Source organism: Ascaphus truei, chromosome 9 (genome assembly GCF_040206685.1).
Source record: "Ascaphus truei isolate aAscTru1 chromosome 9, aAscTru1.hap1, whole genome shotgun sequence".
Lineage (NCBI taxonomy): Eukaryota > Metazoa > Chordata > Amphibia > Anura > Ascaphidae > Ascaphus > Ascaphus truei.
Genome location: NC_134491.1, coordinates 61,387,943 through 61,409,288, shown reverse-complemented (window position 1 = coordinate 61,409,288; position 21,346 = coordinate 61,387,943). Strand labels below are relative to the sequence as shown.

At 51.7% G+C, this 21,346-nt stretch overlaps 1 protein-coding gene across 2 annotated transcripts in view; it reads left to right on the top strand.

Annotated features, from left to right (window-relative positions):
* PLXNA2 (plexin A2) overlaps positions 1 to 21,346 on the top strand; it is a 258,767-nt gene that overhangs the window by 207,048 nt on the left and 30,373 nt on the right. For both annotated transcript variants that reach the window (XM_075615228.1, XM_075615229.1), the window contains 3 exons: positions 5,062 to 5,330; positions 15,331 to 15,397; positions 15,537 to 15,683. In XM_075615228.1, the coding sequence (XP_075471343.1) occupies positions 5,062 to 5,330; positions 15,331 to 15,397; positions 15,537 to 15,683 (483 nt within the window). The remainder of the gene's footprint in view (positions 1 to 5,061; positions 5,331 to 15,330; positions 15,398 to 15,536; positions 15,684 to 21,346) is intronic.

The following is a 21,346-nucleotide window of genomic DNA, read 5'->3' as shown; positions in this document are numbered from 1 at the left end:
TGCTGTGTGAGTGAGGCAGGGAGTGTGCAGAGCGTGCTGCTGTGTGAGTGAGGCAGGGAGTGTGCAGAGCGTGCTGCTGTGTGAGTGAGGCAGGGAGTGTGCAGAGCGTGCTGCTGTGTGAGTGAGGCAGGGAGTGTGCAGAGCGTGCTGCTGTGTGAGTGAGGCAGTGAGTGTGCAGAGCGTGCTGCTGTGTGAGTGAGGCAGGGAGTGTGCAGAGCGTGCTGCTGTGTGAGTGAGGCAGGGAGTGTGCAGAGCGTGCTGCTGTGTGAGTGAGGCAGGGACTGTGCAGAGCGTGCTGTGTGTTAGTGAGGCAGGGACTGTGCAGAGCGTGCTGCTGTGTGAGAGAGGCAGGGAGTGTGCAGAGCGTGCTGCTGTGTTATTGAGGCAGGGAGTGTGCAGAACGCGCTGCTGTGTTAGTGAGGCAGGGAGTGTGCAGAGCGTGCTGCTGTGTGAGGCAGGGAGTGTGCAGAGCGTGCTGCTGTGTTAGTGAGGCAGGGAGTGTGCAGAGCGTGCTGCTGTGTGAGTGAGGCAGGGAGTGTGCAGAGCGTGCTGCTGTGTGAGTGAGGCAGGGAGTGTGCAGAGCGTGCTGCTGTGTGAGTGAGGCAGGGAGTGTGCAGAGCGTGCTGCTGTGTGAGTGAGGCAGGGAGTGTGTAGAGCGAGCTGCTGTGTGAGTGAGGCAGTGAGTGTGCAGAGCGTGCTGCTATGTGAGTGAGGCAGGGAGTGTGCAGAGCGTGCTGCTGTGTAAGTGAGGCAGGGAGTGTGCAGAGCGTGCTGCTGTGTGAGTGAGGCAGGGACTGTGCAGAGCGTGCTGCTGTGTTAGTGAGGCAGCGACTGTGCAGAGCGTGCTGCTGTGTGAGAGAGGCAGGGAGTGTGCAGAGCGTGCTGCTATGTGAGTGAGGCAGGGAGTTTGCAGAGCGTGCTGCTGTGTGAGTGAGGCAGGGAGTGTGCAGAGCGTGCTGCTGTGAGTGAGGCAGGGAGTGTGCAGAGCGTGCTGCTGTGTGAGTGAGGCAGGGAGTGTGCAGAGCGTGCTGCTATGTGAGTGAGGCAGGGATTGTGCAGAGCGTGCTGCTGTGTGAGTGAGGCAGGGAGTGTGCAGAGCGTGCTGCTGTGTGAGTGAGGCAGGGAGTGTGCAGAGCGTGCTGCTATGTGAGTGAGGCAGGGATTGTGCAGAGCGTGCTGCTGTGTGAGTGAGGCAGGGAGTGTGCAGAGCGTGCTGCTGTGTGAGTGAGGCAGGGAGTGTGCAGAGCGTGCTGCTGTGTGAGTGAGGCAGGGAGTGTGCAGAGCGTGCTGCTGTGTGAGTGAGGCAGGGAGTGTGCAGAGCGTGCTGCTGTGTGAGTGAGGCAGGGACTGTGCAGAGCGTGCTGCTGTCTCTGACTGCAGATCAGAGTTTTGGATGCAGCCCAGATAGTGGAACGTATTCCCAAACCCTGTATATTAGCCGCTGGCACGGCCAAAAAAACTCTGGGTTTGTAAATGAAAATGTAGCGGTCCTCTGGGGTGTTAAAAAATTAATAAAGTAGTGATACAGTACTCTGGGGTTGGTACAGTACTCTGGTAGTGGTCCTCTGGGGTTGGTACAGTACTCTGGTAGCGGTCATCTGGGGTTGGTACAGTAATCTGGTAATGGTCCTCTGGGGTTGGTACAATACTCTGGTAATGGTCCTCTGGGGTTGGTACAGTACTCTGCTAGTGGTCATCTGGGGTTGGTACAGTACTCTGGTAATGGTCCTCTTGGGTTGGTACAGTAATCTGGTAATGGTCCTCTGTGGTTGGTACAGTACTCTGGTAATGGTCCTCTGGGGTTGGTACAGTACTCTGGTAATGGTCCTCTGGGGTTGGTACAGTACTCTGGTAATGGTCCCCTGGGGTTGGTACAGTACTCTGGTAATGGTCCTCTGGGGTTGGTACAGTACTCTGGTAATGGTCCCCTGGGGTTGGTACAGTACTCTGGTAATGGTCCCCTGGGGTTGGTACAGTACTCTGGTAATGGTCCTCTGGAGTTGGTACAGTACTCTGGTAGTGGTCCTCTGGGGTTGGTACAGTAATCTGGTAATGGTCCTCTGGAGTTGGTACAGTACTCTGGTAATGGTCCTCTGGGGTTGGTACGGTACTCTGGTAATGGTCCCCTGGGGTTGGTACAGTACTCTGGTAATGGTCCTCTGGGGTTGGTACAGTACTCTGGTAATGGTCCCCTGGGGTTGGTACAGTACTCTGGTAGTGGTCATCTGGGGTTGGTACAGTACTCTGGTAATGGTCCTCTGGGGTTGGTACAGTAATCTGGTAATGGTCCTCTGGGGTTGGTACAGTACTCTGGTAATGGTCCTCTGGGGTTGGTACAGTACTCTGGTAATGGTCCTCTGGGGTTGGTACAGTACTCTGGTAATGGTCCCCTGGGGTTGGTACAGTACTCTGGTAATGGTCCTCTGGGGTTGGTACAGTACTCTGGTAATGGTCCCCTGGGGTTGGTACAGTACTCTGGTAGTGGTCATCTGGGGTTGGTACAGTAATCTGGTAGTGGTCCTCTGGGGTTGGTACAGTACTCTGGTAGCGGTCATCTGGGGTTGGTACAGTACTCTGGTATTGGTCCTCTGGGGTTGGTACAGTAATCTGGTAATGGTCCTCTGGGGTTGGTACAGTACTCTGGTAATGGTCCTCTGGGGTTGGTACAGTACTCTGGTAATGGTCCTCTGGGGTTGGTACAGTACTCTGGTAATGGTCCTCTGGGGTTGGTACAGTACTCTGGTAATGGTCCCCTGGGGTTGGTACAGTACTCTGGTAATGGTCCTCTGGGGTTGGTACAGTACTCTGGTAATGGTCCCCTGGGGTTGGTACAGTACTCTGGTAGTGGTCATCTGGGGTTGGTACAGTAATCTGGTAGTAGTCCTCTGGGGTTGGTACAGTACTCTGGTGGCGGTCATCTGGGGTTGGTACAGTAATCTGGTTGTGGTCCTCTGGGGTTGGTACAGTACTCTGGTAGCGGTCATCTGGGGTTGGTACAGTACTCTGGTAGCGGTCATCTGGGGTTGGTACAGTACTCTGGTAATGGTCCCCTGGGGTTGGTACAGTACTCTGGTAATGGTCCTCTGGGGTTGGTACAGTACTCTGGTAATGGTCCTCTGGGGTTGGTACAGTACTCTGGTAGTGGTCATCTGGGGTTGGTACAGTAATCTGGTAGTGGTCCTCTGGGGTTGGTACAGTACTCTGGTAGCGGTCATCTGGGGTTGGTACAGTAATCTGGTTGTGGTCCTCTGGGGTTGGTACAGTACTCTGGTAGCGGTCATCTGGGGTTGGTACAGTACTCTGGTAGCGGTCATCTGGGGTTGGTACAGTACTCTGGTAATGGTCCTTTGGGGTTGGTACAGTTCTCTGGTAATGGTCCTCTGGGGTTGGTCCAGTAATCTGGTAATGGTCCTCTGGGGTTGGTACAGTACTCTGGTAGCGGTCATCTGGGGTTGGTACAGTTATCTGGTAGTGGTCCTCTGGGGTTGGTACAGTACTCTGGTAGCGGTCATCTGGGATTGGTACAGTACTCTGGTAGCGGTCATCTGGGGTTGGTACAGTTATCTGGTAGTGGTCCTCTGGGGTTGGTACAGTACTCTGGTAGCGGTCATCTGGGGTTGGTACAGTACTCTGGTAATGGTCCCCTGGGGTTGGTACAGTACTCTCGTAGCGGTCATCTCGGGTTGGTACAGTAATCTGGTAGTGGTCCTCTGGGGTTGGTACAGTATTCTGGTAGCGGTCATCTGGGGTTGGTACAGTACTCTGGTAATAGTCCTCTGGGGTTGGTACAGTACTCTGGTAGTGGTCCTGTGGTGTTGGTACAGTACTCTGGTAGTGGTCCTGTGGGGTTGGTACAGTACTCTGGTAGTGGTCCTCTGGGGTTGGTACAGTACTCTGGTAGTGGTCCTCTGGGGTTGGTACAGTAATCTGGTAGTGGTCCTCTGGGGTTGGTACTGTACTCTGGTAGTGGTCCTCTGGGGTTGGTACTGTACTCTGGTAGTGGTCCTCTGAGGTTGGTACAGTACTCTGGTAATGGTCGTTTGGGGTTGGTACAGTACTCTGGTAATGGTCCTCTGGGGTTGGTCCAGTAATCTGGTAATGGTCCTCTGGGGTTGGTACAGTACTCTGGTAGTGGTCCTCTGGGGTTGGTACAGTACTCTGGTAGTGGTCCTCTGGGGTTGGTACAGTACTCTGGTAGCAGTCATCTGGGATTGGTACAGTACTCTGGTAGCGGTCCTCTGTGGTTGGTACAGTACTCTGGTAATGGTCCCCTGGGGTTGGTACAGTACTCTCGTAGCGGTCATCTCGGGTTGGTACAGTAATCTGGTAGTGGTCCTGTGGGGTTGGTACAGTACTCTGGTAGTGGTCCTCTGGGGTTGGTACAGTAATCTGGTAGTGGTCCTCTGGGGTTGGTACTGTACTCTGGTAGTGGTCCTCTGGGGTTGGTACTGTACTCTGGTAGTGGTCCTCTGGGGTTGGTACTGTACTCTGGTAGTGGTCCTCTGAGGTTGGTACAGTACTCTGGTAGTGGTCCTCTGGGGTTGGTACAGTACTCTGGTAGTGGTCCTCTGGGGTTGGTACAGTACTCTTGTAGTGGTCCTCTGGGGTTGGTACAGTAATCTGGTAGTGGTCCTCTGGGGTTGGTACTGTACTCTGGTTGTGGTCCTCTGGGGTTGGTACTGTACTCTGGTAGTGGTCCTCTGGGGTTGGTACTGTACTCTGGTAGTGGTCCTCTGGGGTTGGTACTGTACTCTGGTAGTGGTCCTCTGAGGTTGGTACAGTACTCTGGTAGTGGTCCTCTGGGGTTGGTACAGTACTCTGGTAGTGGTCCTCTGGGGTTGGTACAGTAATCTGGTAGTGGTCCTCTGGGGTTGGTACAGTAATCTGGTAGTGGTCCTCTGAATACCATCTCGTTTCATCCACCAAATCCTTCAGCAAATGGATAGATTGTAAGATGTTTGCGCTAGAAGCAAACCTGGTCTGTGTCTTGCCTCGAATGCCCAAAGCGACCCAGCAGATCAGGGACTAACATTGAACATCTACCCCTCTGGTCCCCCGCAGGTGCAGGGCAACGGGCAGCAGGGTGTGGAGAAGGCCCTGAAGCTCTTCGCCCAGCTCATCAACAACAAGGTCTTCCTGCTGACATTCATCCGCACCCTGGAGCTGCAGCGCAGCTTCTCCATGCGCGACCGCGGAAACGTGGCGTCCCTCATCATGACGGCCCTGCAGGGGAAGCTGGAGTTCGCCACGGACGTCCTGAAGCAGCTGCTGTCCGACCTGATCGAGAAGAACCTAGAGAACAAGAACCACCCCAAGCTGCTTCTCCGCAGGTGAGGAGGGGGACGTGAGAAACATGGACTAAGGGGGCGTGAGAAACATGGATTGGAGAAAGGAGGCCGAGACGCCATGACGCCTGGGACTTCCACTGCAGGGGAACGTAGACAGGAAGGGACTGATAGTCCACAACGTCTGTCTCTCCCATGGCAGGGTGACACAGACAGAAGGGACCTGTGACCCAGGGAGTCTGTCCCTCCCACCGCAGGGTGACACAGACAGAAGGGACCTGTGACCCAGGGAGTCTGTCTCTCCCATGGCAGGGTGACAGACAGAAGGGACCTGTGACCCAGGGAGTCTGTCCCTCCCACCGCAGGGTGACACAGACAGAAGGGACCTGTGACCCAGGGAGTCTGTCCCTCCCACCGCAGGGTGACATAGACAGAAGGGACCTGTGACCCAGGGAGTCTGTCCCTCCCACCGCAGGGTGACACAGACAGAAGGGACCTGTGACCCAGGGAATCTGTCCCTCCCACTGCAGGGTGACACAGACAGAAGGGACCTGTGACCCAGGGAGTCTGTCTCTCCCACCGCAGGGTGACACAGACAGAAGGGACCTGTGACCCAGGGAATCTGTCCCTCCCACCGCAGGGTGACACAGACAGAAGGGACCTGTGACCCAGGGAATCTGTCTCTCCCACCGCAGGGTGACACAGACAGAAGGGACCTGTGACCCAGGGAATCTGTCTCTCCCACCGCAGGGTGACACAGACAGAAGGGACCTGTGACCCAGAGAATCTGTCTCTCCCACCGCAGGGTGACACAGACAGAAGGGACCTGTGACCCAGGGAGTCTGTCCCTCCCACCGCAGGGTGACACAGACAGAAGGGACCTGTGACCCAGGGAGTCTGTCCCTCCCACCGCAGGGTGACACAGACAGAAGGGACCTGTGACCCAGGGAATCTGTCCCTCCCACCGCAGGGTGACACAGACAGAAGGGACCTGTGACCCAGGGAATCTGTCCCTCCCACCGTAGGGTGACACAGACAGAAGGGACCTGTGACCCAGGGAGTCTGTCCCTCCCACCGCAGGGTGACACAGACAGAAAGGACCTGTGACCCAGGGAATCTGTCCCTCCCACCGCAGGGTGACACAGACAGAAGGTACCTGTGACCCAGGGAGTCTGTCCCTCCCACCGCAGGGTGACACAGACAAGGGACCTGTGACCCAGGGAGTCTGTCCCTCCCACCGCAGGGTGACACAGACAGAAGGGACCTGTGACCCAGGGAGTCTGTCCCTCCCACCGCAGGGTGACACAGACAAGGGACCTGTGACCCAGGGAGTCTGTCCCTCCCACCGCAGGGTGACACAGACAGAAGGGACCTGTGACACAGGGAGTCTGTCCCTCCCACCGCAGGGTGACACAGACAAGGGACCTGTGACCCAGGGAGTCTGTCCCTCCCACCGCAGGGTGACACAGACAGAAGGGACCTGTGACCCAGGGAGTCTGTCCCTCCCACCGCAGGGTGACACAGACAAGGGACCTGTGACCCAGGGAGTCTGTCCCTCCCACCGCAGGGTGACACAGACAAGGGACCTGTGACCCAGGGAGTCTGTCCCTCCCACCGCAGGGTGACACAGACAGAAGGGACCTGTGACCCAGGGAGTCTGTCCCTCCCACCGCAGGGTGACACAGACAGAAGGGACCTGTGACCCAGGGAGTCTGTCCCTCCCACCGCAGGGTGACACAGACAAGGGACCTGTGACCCAGGGAGTCTGTCCCTCCCACCGCAGGGTGACACAGACAAGGGACCTGTGACCCAGGGAGTCTGTCCCTCCCACCGCAGGGTGACACAGACAGAAGGGACCTGTGACCCAGGGAATCTGTCCCTCCCACCGCAGGGTGACACAGACAGAAGGGACCTGTGACCCAGGGAGTCTGTCCCTCCCACCGCAGGGTGACACAGACAAGGGACCTGTGACACAGGGAGTCTGTCCCTCCCACCGCAGGGTGACACAGACAGAAGGGACCTGTGACCCAGGGAGTCTGTCCCTCCCACCGCAGGGTGACACAGACAGAAGGGACCTGTGACACAGGGAGTCTGTCCCTCCCACCGCAGGGTGACACAGACAGAAGGGACCTGTGACACAGGGAGTCTGTCCCTCCCACCGCAGGGTGACACAGACAGAAGGTACCTGTGACCCAGGGAGTCTGTCCCTCCCACCGCAGGGTGACACAGACAGAAGGTACCTGTGACCCAGGGAATCTGTCCCTCCCACCGCAGGGTGACACAGACAGAAGGGACCTGTGACCCAGGGAGTCTGTCCCTCCCACCGCAGGGTGACACAGACAGAAGCGACCTGTGACACAGGGAGTCTGTCCCTCCCACCGCAGGGTGACACAGACAGAAGGGGCCTGTGACCCAGGGAGTCTGTCCCTCCCACCGCAGGGTGACACAGACAGAAGGGACCTGTGACCCAGGGAGTCTGTCCCTCCCACCGCAGGGTGACACAGACAGAAGGGACCTGTGACCCAGGGAGTCTGTCCCTCCCACCGCAGGGTGACACAGACAGAAGGGACCTGTGACCCAGGGAGTCTGTCCCTCCCACCGCAGGGTGACACAGACAGAAGGGACCTGTGACCCAGGGTGTCTGTCCCTCCCACCGCAGGGTGACACAGACAGAAGGGACCTGTGACCCAGGGAGTCTGTCCCTCCCACCGCAGGGTGACACAGACAGAAGGGACCTGTGACCCAGGGAGTCTGTCCCTCCCACCGCAGGGTGACACAGACAGAAGGGACCTGTGACCCAGGGAGTCTGTCCCTTCCACCGCAGGGTGACACAGACAGAAGGGACCTGTGACCCAGGGAATCTGTCCCTCCCACCGCAGGGTGACACAGACAGAAGGGACCTGTGACCCAGGGAGTCTGTCCCTCCCACCGCAGGGTGACACAGACAGAAGGGACCTGTGACCCAGGGAGTCTGTCCCTCCCACCGCAGGGTGACACAGACAGAAGGGACCTGTGACCCAGGGAGTCTGTCCCTCCCACCGCAGGGTGACACAGACAGAAGGGACCTGTGACCCAGGGAGTCTGTCCCTCCCACCGCAGGGTGACACAGACAGAAGGGACCTGTGACCCAGGGAGTCTGTCCCTCCCACCGCAGGGTGACACAGACAGAAGGGACCTGTGACACAGGGAGTCTGTCCCTCCCACCGCAGGGTGACACAGACAGAAGGGACCTGTGACCCAGGGAATCTGTCCCTCCCACCGCAGGGTGACACAGACAGAAGGGACCTGTGACACAGGGAATCTGTCCCTCCCACCGCAGGGTGACACAGACAGAAGGGACCTGCGACACAGGGAGTCTGTCCCTCCCACCGCAGGGTGACACAATGACACAGAAGGGACATGTAACCCACAGAGTTTGTCCGACACAATGACACCGACACACAGAACCTGTGTCTTATGTAGTCTGCCCCTCCCACGGCAGGGTGACACAGTAAGGACCTATGACTCATATCCTTTCCCTGTTGCCCAACACTGTTTATTCCCAGGGATTATCATGGGCTGTCACAAAAGAGTTAATATGTTGACACAACTGCATGTCAGCAGTGCCTGTCACTGAGCTCCCTGGCTGTGCCCCAAACCAGGTGACACAGTGACAGCTCAGCGATGTGTCTGCTGACAGATGGGGAAGGTATCAACCATGAGTCAGCTTCTGTACATGGCCTCTGACACTCGGGAGCATGAACTCCAATGTGATATGTTCCAGAGGTCAGGATTCTGCCGCATTGGGATTACCCAGCAATGCGTTGCATAGAAGTGGAATCAGCCGCCACACAGTTAAGACGTACCTGTCCCATGGCCCCCAAATTTCACCACACGTTGGCGTCTCGATTGAAGCCAAGCCACCCTGAGCATTTCTGCGTCGCGCAGCTGTTGAAGGGTTAATAAGCCTCATCAACGCTGCCTTTCTAGAGACCAATCGCGTACGTGGCGTCACACAGCGATGGGTCACGGGCCACGGAGATAAAGAACCACTTAGGTTACAGGGAGATAAGGTGATTTAATGGTGCCAGAGTGAGATGGCTGTCACTATGTGGCCATTTTTTAAATGACCCGCCTTCGCTCCCCCAGCATGCAGTTCTGTAACACTGACCCTCTGCTTCTAGAAACACCAAGCGGGATTTCTTTCTTTTTTCCTAGCACAGGAAATTGCCGTGGATCCTGTCCGCGTCCGTTAACACAGCAACGCTGTCCCACAGGACGCAATAATGGAATCCTTGTTAATTTCCCTCGGGGGCTGTGAGAGAGAGAGCGAGAGAGATGGGGGGGGGGTGGAGGGGCGGACTGCGCTTCCATCGGCAGCTATTAATATTAGTCCATCACTCTTAGTGAGCGTGCTAAAAATAGTCCGCCAACGCAGGATATTAAGCCTTGCGCCATGCAGGTTCGTGCAGCCTCTCCGCATACGTGTGGCACATACAGAGGTTAACCACCTCAATACCTGATTAACCTCTTCAGTGCTGAGTAGAGTTGTTTAGAGCAGTGGTCAGTCCCTGCTTTAGCACATGTGGCTCAACCAGTCCCTGCTTCAGCACAAGAGGCTCAATCAGAGGCTTTGACTGAGCCTCTGATTGGCCCACCTGTGCTGAAGCAGGGATATCCTGAAAACCTGACCTGTGGGGGGTCTTGAGAACTGTAGTTGAGCCCCCCTGGGTCAGAGGGAGCACAAGGTGCGTCCATGTCCGTACTAATACATTTACGGGAGGCCTTTAATAATATGCTGCCACTGGTTCCTGCTGCAGGTAGCTGGAAAGGTTTAGGGAGGCCAGACAGAAGTGTCAGGGAAAGGGGACAAGTGACCGTGTGAAGCAGCACAGGGAACAGTGACACTGCAGTAATGAGGGGCTTTTGGCAAACCTTGTCAGTGCTAGAGCCCCATATGCCCTCTCTGGAACTGAACGGGGTCAGAATATTTTGTCCCCAATATTTCTACTAAGCTATTTTATGGTTATTGCACCTATCTGCTTCCCATCGCCCTCTACAAAGCTTATTTTCGCCCCAATATAAAGAAAAAGGGTCTTTACACTGAAGTTCCCAATGCGGGAATAACAGGTGATAGGGGGGTACAGACAGGGGTTAACCCCTGTAGTGCTAGAGGGACTTACAAGGGCTCAAACACTGCCCGTCCCCACAGCAAAGACACATCCATTATTTTAGGAAATGGTAAATATTAATGCGAAGCAGGAAAGATCAGTCAGAGCCTGGGGGAGAATTCACAGCGAGGAGAGAGAGGGAGCAGAGAAACCCAGAGCCCATTCCTGCAATTTAATTACATGCTTGGTTGTTTCAAAATGAAATTTGTTTGGTGACGGGATATGGTGGCAGTCAGTCTCCTTGTGAGAGGGGGGCGGGGGGGAGAGGTCCTTGGGGGCCCAGGGGGAGGGGGGGGGGTTAGATGCTGGTGTGTGCGTGATCTGGGGGGGGGGGGGGGGGTGGGTTAGATGCTGGTGTGTGTGTGATCGGGGGGGGGGGGCTAATAACCAGAGCAGGGTTACATGGGAGCAGGGCCAGTGCTGTAGAAGCAACTGTCACTTCAAATGTGTTATTAACCGTCCAGTGACATTCCTGCTGCTGTCCCCCTGTAGATGAGCACGTTTATAATGATACTGAGTATGGTAACGATGCTGTATAATGATGCTGAGTATCCAGTCATTGGTGCGTTGCTACTGAGTATTTATTGTACGCGTCTTTTGGTTAGAGTTGAGCCTTATCTGGTTATTGTAGCCCAGTGGGTAGCCAACTCCAGTCCTCAAGGGCTACCAACAGGTCAGGTTTTCGGGATATCTCTGCTTCAGCACAGGTGGTTCAATCAGTGGCTCAGTCTTCGACAGAGCCACTGATTGAGCCACCTGTGCTGAAGCAGGGATAGCTTGAAAACCTGACCTGTTGGTAGCCCTTGCGGACTGGAGTTGGCTACCTCTGTTGCAGCACAACCCTTATAATATGTGGATACCGGGTTTTTTACCCTCTTATTAACAGGATCAGGCACAGTATCATTACTTTTTAATTGCATGCTGACCTGCACAGCGACAGCCTCTTACGAACACGATCTCTCCCTCTCTATCTCGCTAAGCCCAGCATCCTTCTACTGGAAGGCCTTCTCTGCTGGTGTTTGAAGTGGGTTAGAGTGCGTTAAGTTTGAACAATTTTTAGGAAGCTCAAACAATTGTCCCTTTTTAACGCTCTGTTGTCTATGTAGAGAACAGTCGCAGCGTGCAGTTATACCCGACACTGATATACACCGCAGCAGGATAACCCTTTGCTGCCAGCTGAGCCTGCAACATGAAAATGTCAGCGTTTAGGAGAAATCGACAACCAAAGGCACAGATACACAACTGCTCCGTAACTCGGGCACACAGCGTCATGTTCCCAAAATCAGTAACGGATGTTACGTTCCCCGAGGTTTCCGTGAATCCACAAAGCACATTATCAGCAAACACTACGGCCATTAGTTATCTCATTAGCACAGGACGAACGCCACGGGAAGTTAGGCGCCACCTTACGTTGGCCTCAAATAACATGGCGTTAATCCCGCCCAGACCCTGAATAGGCGTTTCATTAACGCTAAAAAGGAGAAGACGGAAGAGAATAAAAACCCTGTAAATGACAACAGGATAGATAAATAATAGCTAACCTTGGCCGTACACTTATCCAGACCCTGTAAAATATCTATTTCAGGGTGTGGATGTGAGTAACGCCACCTTTAGCGCTGAGCCTACCACCGTCACATTAAATTCCCGCGTTACCTATAACGGAGCTCCGAGGATAAGCGCGGTTAGGGGGAACACCTCCTTCGCATATCATGAGCACGAGCGTCCGTTATAGTAACGCAACGGCTCGTTACGGCTTGAAATCGCACGTACCGCAGTGTGAAGATAACCGTTAGCACTTAATGAGGCGGCAACGTAACGTCTCGTTAAATCGGCAATTGAGCTGTGTGTCTCTGGGCCACAGTGGTTTAAAAAATATAGTAGCTGGACAGTGCCAAGGTTTTACAGGATCTACATTTATTTAACATGGGGGCAAACATGGCTGCACTGTAGTTCAGAAAGATGTAAGCAAGCTGTGCTGTAAAAATAGAAAGCTGGAGTATTTCCTAAAGAAATACCCTTTTGGAAAAAGTAACGTTTGTAAATAACAAATATCCCAAGCATATTTGAATTCGCTTACTCTGGGGGGCTCAACTCCAGTCCTCAACACCCCCCCCCCCCCCCTCCCCAACAGGATATCCCTGCTTCAGCACCGGTGGCTCAATCAGTGTCTCCCTGCTTCAGCACAGGTGGCTCAATCAGTGGCTCAGTCTTCCATTGAGCCACCTGTGCTGGAGCTGGGATAGCCTTAAAACCTGACCTGTTGCGGGGTCTTGAGGACCGGAGTTGAGAACCTCTGCCTTACTGTATTAGCCCCTACCACCTCCGTTGTGAGGCTGTTCCACAAATCCATTACCCTTTCCATGAAGGAGTGCTTCCTCACACTTCCGGTGAGCCTCCAGCTTCAGGGAATGAGCTCTTGTTCTAGCCCTTCTATTTCTCTGACATATGCCTCCCTCTTGTACTTTGAAACCTTCAAATACATAAAAAAGGTTGTAACAATCGCACCCCCTCTCCGTCCTCTAACCTGCACATGTTGATAAGCCTTATGATGTAGATCAGGGGTGGCTAACTCCAGTGCTCAAGGGCCACCAACAGGTCAGGTTTTCAGGATATCCGTGCTGATGCAGGGATATCCCAAATACCTGGCCTGTTGGTGGCCCATGAGGACTAGAGTTGGCCACCCCTGATTAGATCAACGCTGCGCAATCTTACCAGCGTGCGCCCCCCTTCCTGCTTCCCTCCCAGCGTGCGCCCCCCTCCATTAACTCCTCCCCGGCTCTCCGGCGTCAAATGACGTTGCGGGGGTCACGTGATGTCACATTGCCATGCCAACGTGACGTCACATGAATGACACCACGTTACCATGGCGAGGCGTCGCCGAAGAAAAGGTAAGTGAAATTGCAGAGGCCTCACGCGACCCCCCGGCATTAATCTTGCACCCCCCAGTTTGCGCACCGCTAGATTAGATCATACACCATTATAATAGCCCCTTTTTTGCACAATTTCTAGTTTATTTACGTCCTTCCGGAGATCTGGTCTCCAGAACTGAACACCGTACTCTAGAAAAGGTCTCAGCAATGATCTAGAACAGTGGTGCGCAAAGTGGGGGGATTTTTTCTGGGGGGGAGGGGGGGCGCGGGTGCTTCCAGAGGCCCTGCGCTCTTCCTTCGAGGCATTTCATTAAATGCCGGGGGATTGCGTGAGGCCCCTGCAATACTAAACACTTACCTTGTTTCAGACGCTGTGACGCGATGTCATATGACGCCGCTGTGTCATGCGTGGTGACGTCACACGGCCGTCTCCATAGAAACGGGGTCACGTCACATGACACCGCTGCGTAATTTGACACCGCAAACAAGGTGAGTGGGCACGTGAGCGAGGGAGAGCTGGCAGGGGGAGGCAGCTGAAAAAAATTGCGCTCCCCTGATCTAGAAAGTGGCATCACCACCTCTCTCTCTAAAAAAAAAATTTTTTTAAAAGCTGTGGTACCAAACATGCAGTATTTAAAAAAATAGATATAGATATATATATTTGATCATTTCTTACATAGTTACATAGTTACATTGTAGATGAGGTTGAAAAAAGACGTTCGTCCATCAAGTTCAACCTGTGCCAAATTGAGACGGCAGATACTTTATCCTCTATCCCTACTTACATTATATTGATCCAGAGGAAGAAAGAAAATAAAAGAAACCAGTTCGGTTGTAACTATGCCGGGTTTATACTAATCTGACTGTGAAAGAGTTAATCCGCAGAGCACAATATTAAAGTCGGTACCGCTCCCCCCCTTCGCGGGCTGAACACACGGCAGGGGCGCGTCACTTTTTTGCATTAAAGACAAGAAAAGAAATGTCGTAATTACAGGTCGCTGTGCCGGGAAGAAAAAAAGAGATTTGCAGAAAAAATCTCTGGGATTGTGAAATTCACGCAGCTCTTAAAAATGGCAGGCGTTTTTTTTTTAAAAGCCAGATTTCGCCTTTCTTTTCAGGAGCTAAAAGGGAAGTGTGAACGCCTTGCACAGGATTAATGTCACGGGAACAGGAACAAAAAGCCGTATTCTATATATATCCTAGATTTTAGCCCCATTAATTCCCTCCTACTGCCTCTATACATTCGACCTACTTATCACTTCGATTGTAAGCTCTCTGGGGCAGGAACTCCTTTCCCTGTTGTTACTTTTATGTCTTAAAGCAGCTGTCCAAGCTGCTGTTTTTAAAAATAAATTCTTTTTGTCCCTTTAGTATGGGCATCAATACAATCCACACAATAAGTAATTAGCTAAATTGCCGATCGATCGGCAATGATTCGGCTCGGGGGTTCACTAAATGACTGCAGAGGAGTATTCTGTTTCAGAAGAGGAAGGGGGTGTGACTTTGTAAATGGTTGCTATAGAAACAAAAAAGGCTTGTTACATTATAATACATTTTAAAAAGTCATAGCTGTTTAAAAACACTGATTTATTTTAAAAAAAAAATCACACACGTAGGATATTGCTTGGGCTGCAGCTTTAAAGCACTTATTCCCAGTATGTGTTATATTATTATTATGTCACGTATATAACTGCTGTAAAGTGCTATGTACCTGTATGGCGCGATATATAAATAAAGATCCAGAAGCGGGAAGGAGGCTCCAGAGCACATTGTATAGGGTGCAGAGAGCGAGAAAGCAACCGTTTCCGTGCCACAGAGAGCCACATCTTGCTCTGGCACTGGAGGGGTTAACGGCCCCAAAGAACTTCGATGACCAGTTTGTCAAAGTTATTGCGAATGAAACTGAAGCCATGCGGCTCTCTTAACCCCTGCAGTGCTGGAAGAGTCCAGCAGCGCAACTTTCCGCGTGTATAACGCAAGTCGGCGGCTTGTACTGACTGACGTTTTTAACCCTTCGCCTTCCAGGACGGAGTCTGTAGCCGAGAAGATGCTGACCAACTGGTTTGCCTTCCTGCTCCACAAATTCCTCAAGGTGAGAGATTAGCCGCCCGGGTCCTACTGAGCGAAATAATTGGGACAATGGTAACCCCTTTGTTACCGCAGCGCACTGCCGGCGGGAAGGGTCTGTGGGGTAAGGAGGTGACAGGCGGTGTGTTGGTGTTTTGGTGCAGGAGTGCGCCGGGGAGCCCCTGTTCATGCTGCATTGCGCCATCAAGCAGCAGATGGAGAAAGGACCCATCGATTCCATCACAGGGGAAGCGCGGTACTCGCTGAGCGAAGACAAGCTGATCCGCCAGCAGATAGAGTACAAAACATTGGTAAGAGACCGCAAGGGACACGGACGCCGGAGCCCTTCGCCGCCAGAGGGACCGGCAACGCATAGCGCAGAATGAGAGATAGCTGTGCATGCCGTAAGAATGAGAGATAGCTGTGCATGCCGTAAGAATGAGAGATAGCTGTGCATGCCGTAAGAATGAGAGATAGCTGTGCATGCCGTAAGAATGAGAGATAGCTGTGCATGTCGTAAGAATGAGAGATAGCTGTGCATGCCGTAAGAATGAGAGATAGCTGTGCATGCCGTAAGAATGAGAGATAGCTGTGCATGTCGTAAGAATGAGAGATAGCTGTGCATGCCGTAAGAATGAGAGATAGCTGTGCATGCCGTAAGAATGAGAGATAGCTGTGCATGCCGTAAGAATGAGAGATAGCTGTGCATGTCGTAAGAATGAGAGATAGCTGTGCATGCCGTAAGAATGAGAGATAGCTGTGCATGTCGTAAGAATGAGAGATAGCTGTGCATGTCGTAAGAATGAGAGATAGCTGTGCATGTCGTAAGAATGAGAGATAGCTGTGCATGTCGTAAGAATGAGAGATAGCTGTGCATGCCGTAAGAATGAGAGATAGCTGTGCATGTCGTAAGAATGAGAGATAGCTGTGCATGCCGTAAGAATGAGAGATAGCTGTGCATGCCGTAAGAATGAGAGATAGCTGTGCATGCCGTAAGAATGAGAGATAGCTGTGCATGCCGTAAGAATGAGAGATAGCTGTGCATGCCGTAAGAATGAGAGATAGCTGTGCATGCCGTAAGAATGAGAGATAGCTGTGCATGCCGTAAGAATGAGAGATAGCTGTGCATGCCGTAAGAATGAGAGATAGCTGTGCATGTCGTAAGAATGAGAGATAGCTGTGCATGCCGTAAGAATGAGAGATAGCTGTGCATGCCGTAAGAATGAGAGATAGCTGTGCATGCCGTAAGAATGAGAGATAGCTGTGCATGCCGTAAGAATGAGAGATAGCTGTGCATGCCGTAAGAATGAGAGATAGCTGTGCATGCCGTAAGAATGAGAGATAGCTGTGCATGCCGTAAGAATGAGAGATAGCTGTGCATGCCGTAAGAATGAGAGATAGCTGTGCATGCCGTAAGAATGAGAGATAGCTGTGCATGCCGTAAGAATGAGAGATAGCTGTGCATGCCGTAAGAATGAGAGATAGCTGTGCATGCCGTAAGAATGAGAGATAGCTGTGCATGCCGTAAGAATGAGAGATAGCTGTGCATGCCGTAAGAATGAGAGATAGCTGTGCATGCCGTAAGAATGAGAGATAGCTGTGCATGCCGTAAGAATGAGAGATAGCTGTGCATGCCGTAAGAATGAGATAGCTGTGCATGTCGTAAGAATGAGAGATAGCTGTGCATGCCGTAAGAATGAGAGATAGCTGTGCATGCCGTAAGAATGAGAGATAGCTGTGCATGCCGTAAGAATGAGAGATAGCTGTGCATGCCGTAAGAATGAGAGATAGCTGTGCATGCCGTAAGAATGAGAGATAGCTGTGCATGCCGTAAGAATGAGAGATAGCTGTGCATGCCGTAAGAATGAGAGATAGCTGTGCATGCCGTAAGAATGAGAGATAGCTGTGCATGCCGTAAGAATGAGAGATAGCTGTGCATGTCGTAAGAATGAGAGATAGCTGTGCATGCCGTAAGAATGAGAGATAGCTGTGCATGCCGTAAGAATGAGATAGCTGTGCATGCCGTAAGAATGAGAGATAGCTGTGCATGCCGTAAGAATGAGAGATAGCTGTGCATGCCGTAAGAATGAGAGATAGCTGTGCATGCCGTAAGAATGAGAGATAGCTGTGCATGTCGTAAGAATGAGAGATAGCTGTGCATGCCGTAAGAATGAGAGATAGCTGTGCATGCCGTAAGAATGAGATAGCTGTGCATGCCGTAAGAATGAGAGATAGCTGTGCATGCCGTAAGAATGAGAGATAGCTGTGCATGCCGTAAGAATGAGAGATAGCTGTGCATGCCGTAAGAATGAGAGATAGCTGTGCATGTCGTAAGAATGAGAGATAGCTGTGCATGCCGTAAGAATGAGAGATAGCTGTGCATGCCGTAAGAATGAGAGATAGCTGTGCATGCCGTAAGAATGAGAGATAGCTGTGCATGCCGTAAGAATGAGAGATAGCTGTGCATGCCGTAAGAATGAGAGATAGCTGTGCATGTCGTAAGAATGAGAGATAGCTGTGCATGCCGTAAGAATGAGAGATAGCTGTGCATGCCGTAAGAATGAGATAGCTGTGCATGCCGTAAGAATGAGAGATAGCTGTGCATGCCGTAAGAATGAGAGATAGCTGTGCATGTCGTAAGAATGAGAGATAGCTGTGCATGCCGTAAGAATGAGAGATAGCTGTGCATGTCGTAAGAATGAGAGATAGCTGTGCATGCCGTAAGAATGAGAGATAGCTGTGCATGCCGTAAGAATGAGAGATAGCTGTGCATGCCGTAAGAATGAGAGATAGCTGTGCATGCCGTAAGAATGAGAGATAGCTGTGCATGTCGTAAGAATGAGAGATAGCTGTGCATGCCGTAAGAATGAGAGATAGCTGTGCATGCCGTAAGAATGAGAGATAGCTGTGCATGCCGTAAGAATGAGAGATAGCTGTGCATGCCGTAAGAATGAGAGATAGCTGTGCATGCCGTAAGAATGAGAGATAGCTGTGCATGCCGTAAGAATGAGAGATAGCTGTGCATGCCGTAAGAATGAGAGATAGCTGTGCATGCCGTAAGAATGAGAGATAGCTGTGCATGTCGTAAGAATGAGAGATAGCTGTGCATGCCGTAAGAATGAGAGATAGCTGTGCATGCCGTAAGAATGAGAGATAGCTGTGCATGCCGTAAGAATGAGAGATAGCTGTGCATGCCGTAAGAATGAGAGATAGCTGTGCATGCCGTAAGAATGAGAGATAGCTGTGCATGCCGTAAGAATGAGAGATAGCTGTGCATGCCGTAAGAATGAGAGATAGCTGTGCATGCCGTAAGAATGAGAGATAGCTGTGCATGCCGTAAGAATGAGAGATAGCTGTGCATGCCGTAAGAATGAGAGATAGCTGTGCATGCCGTAAGAATGAGAGATAGCTGTGCATGCCGTAAGAATGAGAGATAGCTGTGCATGTCGTAAGAATGAGAGATAGCTGTGCATGCCGTAAGAATGAGAGATAGCTGTGCATGCCGTAAGAATGAGAGATAGCTGTGCATGCCGTAAGAATGAGAGATAGCTGTGCATGCCGTAAGAATGAGAGATAGCTGTGCATGCCGTAAGAATGAGAGATAGCTGTGCATGCCGTAAGAATGAGAGATAGCTGTGCATGCCGTAAGAATGAGAGATAGCTGTGCATGCCGTAAGAATGAGAGATAGCTGTGCATGTCGTAAGAATGAGAGATAGCTGTGCATGCCGTAAGAATGAGAGATAGCTGTGCATGCCGTAAGAATGAGAGATAGCTGTGCATGCCGTAAGAATGAGAGATAGCTGTGCATGCCGTAAGAATGAGAGATAGCTGTGCATGCCGTAAGAATGAGAGATAGCTGTGCATGCCGTAAGAATGAGAGATAGCTGTGCATGCCGTAAGAATGAGAGATAGCTGTGCATGTCGTAAGAATGAGAGATAGCTGTGCATGCCGTAAGAATGAGAGATAGCTGTGCATGCCGTAAGAATGAGAGATAGCTGTGCATGCCGTAAGAATGAGAGATAGCTGTGCATGCCGTAAGAATGAGAGATAGCTGTGCATGCCGTAAGAATGAGAGATAGCTGTGCATGCCGTAAGAATGAGAGATAGCTGTGCATGCCGTAAGAATGAGAGATAGCTGTGCATGCCGTAAGAATGAGAGATAGCTGTGCATGCCGTAAGAATGAGAGATAGCTGTGCATGTCGTAAGAATGAGAGATAGCTGTGCATGCCGTAAGAATGAGAGATAGCTGTGCATGTCGTAAGAATGAGAGATAGCTGTGCATGCCGTAAGAATGAGAGATAGCTGTGCATGCCGTAAGAATGAGAGATAGCTGTGTATGCCGTAAGAATGAGAGATAGCTGTGCATGCCGTAAGAATGAGAGATAGCTGTGCATGCCGTAAGAATGAGAGATAGCTGTGCATGTCGTAAGAATGAGAGATAGCTGTGCATGCCGTAAGAATGAGAGATAGCTGTGCATGCCGTAAGAATGAGAGATAGCTGTGCATGTCGTAAGAATGAGAGATAGCTGTGCATGCCGTAAGAATGAGAGATAGCTGTGCATGCCGTAAGAATGAGAGATAGCTGTGCATGCCGTAAGAATGAGAGATAGCTGTGCATGCCGTAAGAATGAGAGATAGCTGTGCATGCCGTAAGAATGAGAGATAGCTGTGCATGCCGTAAGAATGAGAGATAGCTGTGCATGCCGTAAGAATGAGAGATAGCTGTGCATGCCGTAAGAATGAGAGATAGCTGTGCATGCCGTAAGAATGAGAGATAGCTGTGCATGCCGTAAGAATGAGAGATAGCTGTGCATGTCGTAAGAATGAGAGATAGCTGTGCATGCCGTAAGAATGAGAGATAGCTGTGCATGTCGTAAGAATGAGAGATAGCTGTGCATGCCGTAAGAATGAGAGATAGCTGTGCATGCCGTAAGAATGAGAGATAGCTGTGCATGCCGTAAGAATGAGAGATAGCTGTGCATGCCGTAAGAATGAGAGATAGCTGTGCATGCCGTAAGAATGAGAGATAGCTGTGCATGTCGTAAGAATGAGAGATAGCTGTGCATGCCGTAAGAATGAGAGATAGCTGTGCATGTCGTAAGAATGAGAGATAGCTGTGCATGCCGTAAGAATGAGAGATAGCTGTGCATGCCGTAAGAATGAGAGATAGCTGTGCATGCCGTAAGAATGAGAGATAGCTGTGCATGCCGTAAGAATGAGAGATAGCTGTGCATGTCGTAAGAATGAGAGATAGCTGTGCATGCCGTAAGAATGAGAGATAGCTGTGCATGCCGTAAGAATGAGAGATAGCTGTGCATGCCGTAAGAATGAGAGATAGCTGTGCATGCCGTAAGAATGAGAGATAGCTGTGCATGCCGTAAGAATGAGAGATAGCTGTGCATGCCGTAAGAATGAGAGATAGCTGTGCATGCCGTAAGAATGAGAGATAGCTGTGCATGCCGTAAGAATGAGAGATAGCTGTGCATGCCGTAAGAATGAGAGATAGCTGTGCATGCCGTAAGAATGAGATAGCTGTGCATGCCGTAAGAATGAGAGGGACCAGCAACGCATTGCACATGTATGTGCATGTGTGTTTGTATAGGGGGGGGTGTATATATGTATATGTATATATATATATATATAGCAGGGCCCCGGGTATACGGCGGGTTCCGTTCCAGAGGCCCGCCTTATAATGAAAATCGCCGGAAAGCGGATCTGGCGATTTTCAGTGCTGCGCATGCGCAAACCGGCATTTTCACCGTTCTGCACATGTGCGACCTGTGGTCTGCGCATGCGCGCCGGGCACAACAGCCCGTTCTGCGCATGCACGATTACAAATTCAACATGGCGGCCCCTTTCTCGGTGCCGCCGTATCAGCGGATCGCCGAAAAGCGGGGTCCTGCTGTATGTATATATATATACTATATTTTTGGAACGTCTGTTGGCTATACACTTGACGCCTCTTAAGATA